General features: G+C 38.3%; 1 protein-coding gene across 1 annotated transcript in view; it reads left to right on the top strand.

The window, feature by feature from the left end:
- The first annotated feature begins 319 nt into the window (after positions 1-319).
- POMP (proteasome maturation protein) overlaps positions 320-10,810 on the top strand; it is a 33,690-nt gene continuing 23,199 nt past the window's right edge. The window contains exon 1 of the mRNA XM_085049615.1: positions 320-389. Within this exon, the coding sequence (XP_084905741.1) occupies positions 320-389 (70 nt within the window). The remainder of the gene's footprint in view (positions 390-10,810) is intronic.

Here is a 10,810-nt window from a genome sequence, read left to right as displayed (position 1 = left end):
GAAAGCATGACGGAACAAAAATCCCAACGTAAAACAGATCATGCCGGTTTCCAGTAGCTTGCAAGGTGCTCGCCGCTGAGTACAGCTGGTCGTGAAATGTGCTGAATGTCACTGGTGGCGTTGCAACCCTACAGCTGTATCCACACACTCCCTCTCCTGCCCTTCACAGAAACACAGGTTTGGGTTTTGTTACAGTTTGCAACACCGTGCCCAACTCTGGTCCGTGGTCGCTAGCTCCCGTCTACCCTCAGACAGAATCATTTTTAACTCAGCGTGCCAGCCCTTCATGCTCCTTCCAGGCTTTCTGTAAAAGCCAGAAATGCCGCAGGCAGGAGAAGCTGCGCTCGTTCTGCCGGTGGTAGTGCCTGCCCTTCCCCCAGCCCTTAGATGTGGGCAATTCAAGTTTATCTCCCACCAACTCTGCCATAGACTTCTGTTATCTGGAAAAAGCCCCAGAGGCACAAATCCTTAAAGGCATTGAAGTGCCTAACTCCCATCAGAATGAGGGATGTAGTTGTCTAAATACCGCTGATAATCTACAAAGTTGCTCACGATTTGTGTAACAGAGATCACGTAAGTACCCACAGTCTGACACAGGCAAAGCGCTAACCTTTCCTTTATTATTCCTGCTGCTGTCGCTACTGCTGTTATTCAACATCTGTATACTCACAAGTCCAAGTCGGGAGTTAGGAGTGCGCTGGGAGATGGACCACAAGGAGAAAAGTCTCTGTTTATGAGATTTCACAGCCAAGAAACAGCTTGAAAGTACTTAGAAAGTACGTTTGACACAGAAGTGGGAACAACGGGGAGATTGTCATGAGCACAAGACCACATTACTACACCAGCAGCCTTCTGCTTTCAAGGAGTTTTCAGGCTTGACCAAAGAAGTAAATTTGTAATGTTAAAAGTATGTCTGTCCTGCCGCTCTGGTGATGGCTGGTCACTGAGTATCAGATAATGCCTATGGTAACATCTGTCAGCGAGCCATGGAAAAACAAGTGAGCTTGGCTCCTTAGGCCTCTTGGGAACGGGTTGGAAATGGGAGGGATCCCTTCCTTGCACCCACCCATGTCTGTGTGTGTACGACCTCCTCATGGCAAAACACAAAGTGTGCTTATGAATTCAGATGCTTGGGAAGTGGCTAGTCATCTGCTTTACACTGGACTCAGCCAGCAATGAAGTTAAGATGTCCATCATTTTTGAGAGATGGATGAGGCTTATTAAGAGAGGAAACAGGCACAGCCCTAAGGGATAGGATATACCAAATGAACACCTAAAAATAAACACTTTGTATTTCCTGTTCCATGAAAGCTATTGTTGAAGTTGCCACAGAAATATTTCATAACTGTGAAACAAAAAACCACCTAAATGGTAATCTCCCCTCTATCTGTAATTTCTCAGAACAGTACAAGCTTTTAAAAAATTTCAGAGTGTTTGAAATAATCAGATGGGGGCAAATCCATAACTATTCATTATTAATATGACTCAAAAAAAAAAAAAAACCCCAACCCAACGAACCACTGTTAATAACATATCTAATTCAAACACTTTAAAATCTGATTCAGCTGAAGGTGTCAGTTTGACTGCTTTGTGAAGGGTAAATACAAGGAATTCATATAAGAATGAAATTATGTGTCCAGTTTCGCGCAGCGTAAGTGACTGGGCCAGAAAATATGTTCTCTTGGCGAAGTTATAAAACCCAGACCCTCTGCAGGCATTGTTCAAATCCTTTCACTGTGTAACAGGCTCCAGTGTTAAAAAAGCACTACATGTGACCAGAGAAACTATTGAAACCTTTTTTCCTATGTAGTGTGAGGTTCCTGTGTTTGAGAAAATGTGGGCTCTGCTTGATGTCTTTCCCATGGCATTTAAATGCCCTGAGTGAACTCAGGGACATGCTGGTGACTAATAAGACCATGAATTCACACTAAAGATTTCCCTCTATTGCTTCTCATATGGGTTCTCTCTATCCAGCCCTTATTTTCATGAAAAATTTAGGAATGTAATTACCTTTAAAGTCTATTCCTTTACATCAGCTTTAATTCAAACAGGCCAACAGATTTCAAAGGGATGAGGAACCTTTTGTTGAGGTAGGAATGGTGTATGTATTCATGTTGCTCATGCGACTCTCGTTTCTTTAAAAAAGAACACTAATTGCTTAGATAGTTTGCTGTTACAAAACCTTATTCCCCTACTTTAGAGAATTTCTTCCGATTTCCAGCCTAAGTTAATTCCTGCTGAGATGATGTTTTCCTGGTTTCATGCTGACTTCTTCTTTCAAGCTTAAATACTATTTACAGGTATTTATTCCTTGATAAATACTTATGTCAGACACAAAATCAACTTAACTATAATTGCCTCTTCTCACAGGACAGAAATGCCTCCACAGACATTCCCTACACCTATCCCAGTTTTACCTCGATTTTGTCAAACATGCAAAACTACCATGCCTTTTCAGGGCACTTTCATGCCAATGGGTCACAACAATTCTGAGATTCTGAATACATCTTCTTTTATTTTTTTTCCTATGTCTGATTGCCAATGTCTGATTGCCAAACTGATAGCAGATATTTCAAGAAATTTGCTCAGAACATAACTCAATGAACTTTTCTGCTTCCTGATTCCATGAAGTTGTTATTGACTCACAGGTTGACTCACAGATTTTTGTAAAGTTATTTTAAGCATTATGTGCAAAAAATATTAAATTCTGAAAGTCGGTTTTGTTGGGGATTTTCTGCTCTCTCAAACATATATACAGGTAAGTTTGTAATGTGACACTTGCAACTATAGGGAACGAAAACTAGATCTGGCCAAGGAAAGTGATAAGCAGAAAAGAATATTGGAAGATAAACCAAAATAAAGCATATTGTTGTTTCAGGAGATAAACCTCTAAAAATGAAACTGAAATAGTTTTTCAACCACCAAAATTACCTACTTTTTCAAAGGACAGCTGCAAAACAGAAACAGAAAGCAAGGTGCTTGCAAAAATCCAGTCTATTCTAAAACAAATAGGAGGATCTGAAAGTGCATGGTTTGGTTTGTGCTTCACAGGAAATGTACCTGTTTGCATTTCTGTCTCTCCTCTAAGGTAAGGATCTTGAAGGTGTTTCAAAAAGGCAACAGATGAACATTTGCAACACTTTGAAAATGAGGAAAATACTCATTTCTGAACCAGTCTGCTTCTCAGTGACCACATGCACTTAGGGCATGAAAGGTCTTTGACAGCCCTGTCTGATCAGGACAGAGGGCTTCTTGAAGACCCATCAAGTGAAATATTTCTTCTTTCAGCCCTGCTGAGGAGATGAATCATCAGACACTTTTTCATGCTCCTTAAGCAACCCTACCATTTTGGCCTTCATACAGAGCTTGATCTTACTGCAAAACATAGGTGTCTAATGCTATCTGCAATAACCTGTGGCATGTGAGCTGTCCATCCAGAAATTAAGAGGTCCAGCAAGCCCAGGCCTCAGGAGCAATGGCCAGAACCCAGAAGAGATTCCCTGGCGTACGTACAATGACCAGACACCAATGTTTGGACAACTGAGTTGTCCCTTAGGCTTCCTTCTTAGCAAGTCTTAGATATTTCTATCTTCTTTTGTAGCTAAGACATTGCTGAATGCTTTTGAAATGTGTTGTGATTTAATAACACTTAATACCTGGTATTTTTTAAGGAGTTTACTTACAAAGGCATTTAGGCCTATATTTAGACTAAGTCCTCGTAGTTGATGTTTTCTACTGTCTGCACACCTTTGAAGGCCTGGAGTGAGCCAACAGAAATCACAAGCCACATGAACCAAAGTGGGAACTCAACCACAACCGCACCAAAGCATGCAGACAGATCTTAACTCATCCTGGTAGTATTGTTAACCTTTGAACTGGAAATACTGACAAGATGAATGGGCTGAGCAGACTGAATAAAGCCAGCCTGGACCTGGAAACAGTACAGTCATGTTTGGTTGATATTGTTTCTGAGCTAAAACACCCTACTGCAAAGTGCTCCATGGACTTGGCCTGGTTTCCACAAGGAGGAACTACCTCCCGGGCACTTTTGTCTTGTGGAGACAATTTTTTTTTAAATTATGTTCTCTTAAGCGAAGATGGAATGACGGTTAAGCTGGAAGACCTTTAGGCTGCCTGTTTCAGCAAGCAAGTCTTCTTGAAGACAGTGATTGCAGTTGCTTCATTGTCAACTAGAAACATACTTCCCAGAAGGCAGGAAAACTGAAATATTTCCTGAACCTTTTTCCTTTCTGAGAGAATGAGTTTAAAAGCTCTTTTACTGATTCTCCTGTCTTTCTTTTTGGTGCTGAAAACCTTCTTCTGTCAGTTTACTATGCTGTGTTGCCAGGACAGTCAAGATTCTCTAGAAGAATCCATTCTGTGCCCACCTATGTTTTTTCACGGTGAAGTCAGCAACAATCCAAACCAGAAGTAGTAAGTAACTGATATCGATTTCTACTCCTGCTGAAATCTAAACTGAACACAACTTATACTTCCTAACATAAAACTTTGATGAATTTTCTTGTTATAAGAGTTTATTATAACACTTGAGTTATTCCCAAATGTATTGGTGTGGTGGCTGCCTAAATGCTGCCTTTAAATCTATAAACCGAATGAGGAACATCTGACGCTGCTTTCCGTCCCCCCCTCTCCATTTAGCATTCTGTTTCAGAGCTTGTCAGTGTTTATGCAGAGAATACCCAACCTTTTAGGCAAAAAAACAATCACTACTGGGGTGGTTACAGAGCTTTTCACTTCATTCAGTGAAAAGCTGGCTAAACTGCATTTATGTTTGTTTTCCCCTGTATCATTTGACTTGCTTGCTTGAGTGGAGAATGTGCATGTCCTTCTGGCTCAGACATGGAAATTAAAATTACTCTGTGGTTTGCTGTTTCCAGGATCAAAATTAACCCATCAGTAGCTTGAGGAATTGTGGATGAAGTACTGATACTCCTTTTTGAAACTGAATCTTCGCTTCCCTTATTTTTCAGCCATTGTTTCTTTATTCTGCTTTGGGTAGCACAGTGGAAGGCTTGTCTGCTTCTGAACAGTGTGTAGCACACAATCAGATGCCCCAGTCACTTTGGTCACATTTCTTTGTCATTGTGTTTACAACTTCCTTTTATTTCAGAGAACAGAGATTTAATGATGTTTCCTCATCACAACCATCAGGACATTTAAGTGTTTCCCCATAAGCTAATCCTCACCTGCACCTTTCTATTTTATTTTTTTTTTTGGCATCTTTCACTTCTATTGTGCTGGGAAACGTGACAGTGTAGAGCACACTGTTTCATTTTCAGTTGGCACTCTTTAAGAGTGTTTTGTCTATAGTTTCATTCTGTTGGGTTTTATTTTTAACCATTTCCAAGGTCTCATCATGTTTGGTGTGAATTTGCAAGTCAGAAGGCTGCTGATGTGAAAGTCCATTTAATTTTTCTTTCCTTCACAAGTGGCCACTTCTTCTTTGGTGACATTTTCCATATATTGCTTCTCTTTTCTTGTTAGTGCTTTGGTTTTTTATCTAATAGAGACTTTTAACTTTATCTAGAAGGGATATTGCTTCCTTTGATTTTTTCCTCTTTCTTTCATATTGTCCTTATATATCCAGACTTAAGTTATACTTGCTGGGAAATCAATAATTCTTATTGAAGCAGCTGAAAAGGACCTGACATCTTCCTATTTTTTTTAATAAATATAAGAACAAGAAAGTTGAAATATAATTGCATAATAAAACAAATTCTGTCATGGAACAGAAAAATTGAGTCCTTGCCATCTGGCTTAAGTATCATAACCATACATTTATCATTTTTTCAATCTCTTTTTCTGGTTGCTGCAATTACAGAAGAAAAATGTCCAGGTCATAAATCACTCTTTTAAATGTAAATGTTTTAAATATTTAAGCCTTTAAAATTTTTTAACAGCTTTATAGAGTAGCTCCTCAAAGCTATCACACAGACACTTTCCCAGAACATACCAATACATAATTTTGTGCTTTTCTACTATGTGTTTCCAGCTACTAATTAAAAAAAGAAAACATGAAGTGTGTTGACAGACAGCACTGGGCCTGGGGACAATGATATAAAAACAATAGTAATATGATTGCTATAGAAATGGAAGCAGTCATTAACTAGTCACAGGAAAAGAAAAATAATACTAGCACCAGAATCAAAGGATATGACAGGAGTTAATGCTGTAGATGCAGGAAATATTTAAAAAACAGTCCCACAAAAATCAACTGATTTGGTGATTTGATGATTAATAGCATGCAGAAAAAACAATCCTTTGTCAATATAGTTTTCTAAGAAAAAAGATGGAGAATACCTTAAAATCTATTTCTTCTGCTCAGACTACTGGAAGGTGCTGGAAACAACTAAGAAAGAATTTAATTTAAACCATTGCAGTTAGTGACACATCCCTGAGCACCATAAACCAGACTTGCAGAACACGTTACCAACACAGGACAAGAGAAAATTTAGAAAAATTATAAAAATTTATACAATTTGGTTTGTTTAAATACCTACTTATCTCAAATAATTTATATTTCCTTTCTTTTTTTGAAATTATTTTTTCAATTTTTTTTAAGGAAAAAGTTTAAGAACAAAAGTTATATACCCCTTTCCAGCCAAGAAAGACTGGAGTCATTCACAGATGTGTGTTACTTTTTAATTACCTCCACTGACTTAGCCTGACTTTCTTATTCACCAGGGTTTTATTCAACCAGCCAGAATTAAAGCCATTATTGAGAGACAAAACACAACTCCTGTGTCTTATAACTAAAACAAGGTTATGGCAAGCCTAGACTTCAGTAAATACCAAAATTGATAACAAAATTATTTCACCCTTTCTATTGCAATGACTTAAAGGCTGACTAAAGCAATGGATGGTTAAAGTAATGGTGGATATTCCTCTGGGTCCATGGACTTCCGTGGTAGAGCTGAAAGAATCTTCATGGAGCACAAGAAGTGGCCATATAGAGAAGAAAACAATCATGTAATGATGAGCTCCTGTGTCCTTGAAGGATCTTGTCAAAAATCAAGCTGTTGTATGCCAAAATGCTCATTCAGGAAAGAGACATGCCTATCACAGACAAAATTTCCACCACTGAAGTAGTGGTGTTGGACATCCTAGTTATAAATGCCCAACAAAAATTTATTAACTGGATCTAGTTTTCAGAAAGCAGCAGGGGCTGCAATTCAAGATTTTTGGAGATTGGCATGTAAGCTGCCCACAAAATTAGGCAACAAAATCATCTCTGACAATTGGTAAATGGAGTAGTTACTCATCATTTCTTGAGTAGGAGTGACAGGGGAGCCAGAGATGACAGTAATATCAGGAGATAGGACTGCAATAGTAGGAGGGGCTGTAAACCACAGAGATACCAGTGAGAGAATGGACATTGTTACACTAAGGAGGAAGAAACTTGAAGAGAAGTATAAAAATTCCCCCCCAGCCCACACAGTAACAGTAGAATTGCCCTACCATTCCTGCTATGGAAAGCAGTAATTACTTGAGCTCAGACTTTCAGACCATTAGCAACATAAATCAAAATAAAATAATCCAAGAATGAAAATGGAGTGTACAAATTTATCAAGGGAGCTTAGAAGGTTTTTTTCCCATGATCAACTGTCGGATACACCATATGTAGCCTCACTGCACTCAGCCACTGATCTCAGTCTCCAGCCCTGTCCAATATCACTATGAGATGCAATCCAGCCCACTGAGTGCAGAAGTTCCTTGCACCAAGCCCCATCTGTAGTTATCCCTCAGGACTGGCAAGATGTGGTCTTCTCTCCTGGAACATGGCTGCAAGAGAACAATGTTTCTTTAACCCTCCTGAAACTTTTATTTTTTTTCCCCTCCTGTACTGCTGATCTGAATGCAGACCAAACACATTTCCATTACATGCAAAAAGTATGTTTGCAGGAGGAAATTGGGAAAAGTATTCTTAAAATGTTTCAGTATCTCCTGCTGACCATTCTTGTGATTATATTTTTTTTTTTACTGTTCTGTATGATTTCATTCCCTGTTCCCTTTCACTCTAGATTATGTAATTTACTGCCCAAGATCTATCTGCCTATGATGATTTTGTCTTTCTGCACACTCTGTAGCACATGTAAAATTGTGTGCCATCTCTCTGAACACTTGGGCAAAACTTTAGCAAGTTTAACTTTACATTCCTTTTCCCATTGAAACTCATCCTTTCAAAGCCTTCCAGTGCATCAGTGCAATAGATAGGTAGTCATAAACCAAAATTTGGAAAACAAATTTACCATTAAAATGCTGGTGTTTTTTTCTGAACAGAAAGCAGAGGCACAGTCTACCTAGCCCGATTAAGGGATTAATATGGAATTTATATTACTCTTTCTGCTTGTGCTTGTTCTTCATGTCTTCTGACAAAAAACTTACAAGCGTGGCACAGGATAAAAAGTTCATACTGAGGTTCTTGTCTTAGCATCAATGCACATTTCCTTCATTCTAAAGGTGCTAAGAATTCGCATTGTTAAACAAAGTTAATGGAAGGTACAAATGTTCCTCCTTTGGAACAACAGGACACAGTTACCCACTGGGTTGTCTGGTTTCAGATATCTGTGGTTGAAGCAATTTAACACAGTGTATCTTCTGGGGTCAGAATGAAAAGAAGGTAAGCCAAAAGGAAGTGGGAGCTGAAGTAAGAGGTAGGATATAGCTTCAGAATAAAAGGGATCAGCACAGCATATTTTTAGATGCTTGGGAATGGAGCCCAAAAAGAATAAAACTGTGCAATCAAGGACACTGCTTCCCCTTCCAATCACACACACACTCACTATATTGTATCTAATCACTCACAGTTATGGAGTCATTTCCTTAGGAGTTCTGAGGGAATCACGTTTGGATTCCAAAATGTGTAAGCAATGCATTAATTTGATACTATACAAACTTGCATCGGAAGTCCTTGACCAAAATATTCAGCACTACAAGTACGGTGTCATTCTTTCAGTCCCTTCATAGTTTTCCACCTGGTATGTTTTTCAAGGATGCATATTAGCTTAGAAAAAAAAGGAGAATAGATATTAAATTGGCCCTAAACTGAAAATTAATCTTTGCATGACTTCCTCGTCACATTAAGGAATATATTTCAAGACAAATAAGGCGAATCTTGACTAATTTTATTGTTTCTGAGAAAAGGTCTGTAGAAGGAAGAGTGGGTGGCTGAATAAGATCCCACAAAGCATTCAGCATTTATGACAAAAAAGCAAATGCATTGACAAGCAAAATGAAAACTCAGTGTGTTATCACTGAGTCATACATTGAGAAGAACATCTGCTGACACAGAACATAGAAAATATCTGAAATATAAAGTATAATGACAAGTAAGGCCATACAAAAGGAGCAGAATGTAAAAAAAATTAATATCATTACACATAAAGGGGAAAATCAGGTAACACCCACACAATCTGCCACTCATGCAGTCATTAGAAGAGACAGAAACAAAAAAAGATAAAAAGCCATTTAAAAGAAACCCCCTGTGGACTGAAGTGTAACAGCCAGATATAGTTTTTTTTGTATTAGCAATACTATCTGAAACTACACTGTGTTTGAAAAGTCAGTATAGTTTTGAATGGCTGCCCTCTCTATGACTGATAATCCAACTGGACATATGTTACAACAATACAGGCACTGCGGTAACATATATATGGAGAAGTAATGATTGTTATTTCACTTTTAAAAGTCACTATGCCCTAGGGCACAATTAACAGGCAATAAATTCCTACATGCTACTGAAGTTCAGAGATTAGTGTTTGCCAGTCAAAGCATGGAAACACATTTACACCTAATAAAAAAGGGACTAATTAGCTGTTTAAATAATAGGAAATGTCAGTCAGAGGCCACAAAAGGCTATGAACAATGACTAAACCCATCCCCAAAAAATTGACACGTGTGTTTACAGGCAAATATTAGGCATTTAAAAGAGCCTTAAATGTTTGCCAAGTCATCCAAAAGAGAGGAACTTAATTTAAACAGTGAAAGCAACAGTTAGTGCTAGAAACTCACTGGAGAAGGACATGTGTCGCTCCAGTCTGTGCAGATTGTGCAATCTGTGCTCTTCTTCACAAATTGATTTGGGAAAATCTTTTACATACTGGACAGGAATTTAGTGAGAGTACGGAGCATAGAGCTCATTAGAATGTGTTTTGGCTTTGTCTGGCTGTGGAATTGCTGGTGAATCAAAGAGTATATCTGAACTCCAGGCCAGGAAGCTGTATTTGGTAGTGGTCAAGGATGAAAACCTGGATCCTAGCTACTGCTAATGTTGAATTTGTCCATCCAGATATCTGATCAGTTTTTTAAGAACCCTATAAATATTTTTCTGTTAGCTTTAACATCTTCCAGTGTTCTCTTTTCTCCTATTTTTCTCTAGCTTTAAATGTAAGAAAGGTGGAAGCGATCATTAACCAGCAACTATATAAACAGACTAAGAGCATAATTTCTGATTGATTTCATGGTTTGGTCTTCTGCACAGTGCTTGCAATCTGATTAAATGAAGCTGTATCACTCAAAACTGAACCTACACCATGAAGACATGTTTTTTTTGCTGGTGTGAATCCCCAAATGTAAAACAGGTATACAAAAAGTTGATTTTTGTCTGAGATACTTGAACTTGCCAAATTCCATTGAACACATACCTTACCCAAAGTATCCAGCATCTTTCACAAACATTAGTAAGAAGAATTTGTGGCTCAGTGGAGGCACTAGGAAGGTCTACATTAAACTAATATGTTGCATTAAGCAATGACAAACTAATGAATAAATCATCAAATGCAGTTTTGAA

Source organism: Lichenostomus cassidix, chromosome 1 (genome assembly GCF_008360975.1).
Source record: "Lichenostomus cassidix isolate B80296 chromosome 1, HeHo_3.0, whole genome shotgun sequence".
Classification (NCBI taxonomy): domain Eukaryota; kingdom Metazoa; phylum Chordata; class Aves; order Passeriformes; family Meliphagidae; genus Lichenostomus; species Lichenostomus cassidix.
This window is presented reverse-complemented; position numbering and strand designations above follow the sequence as displayed.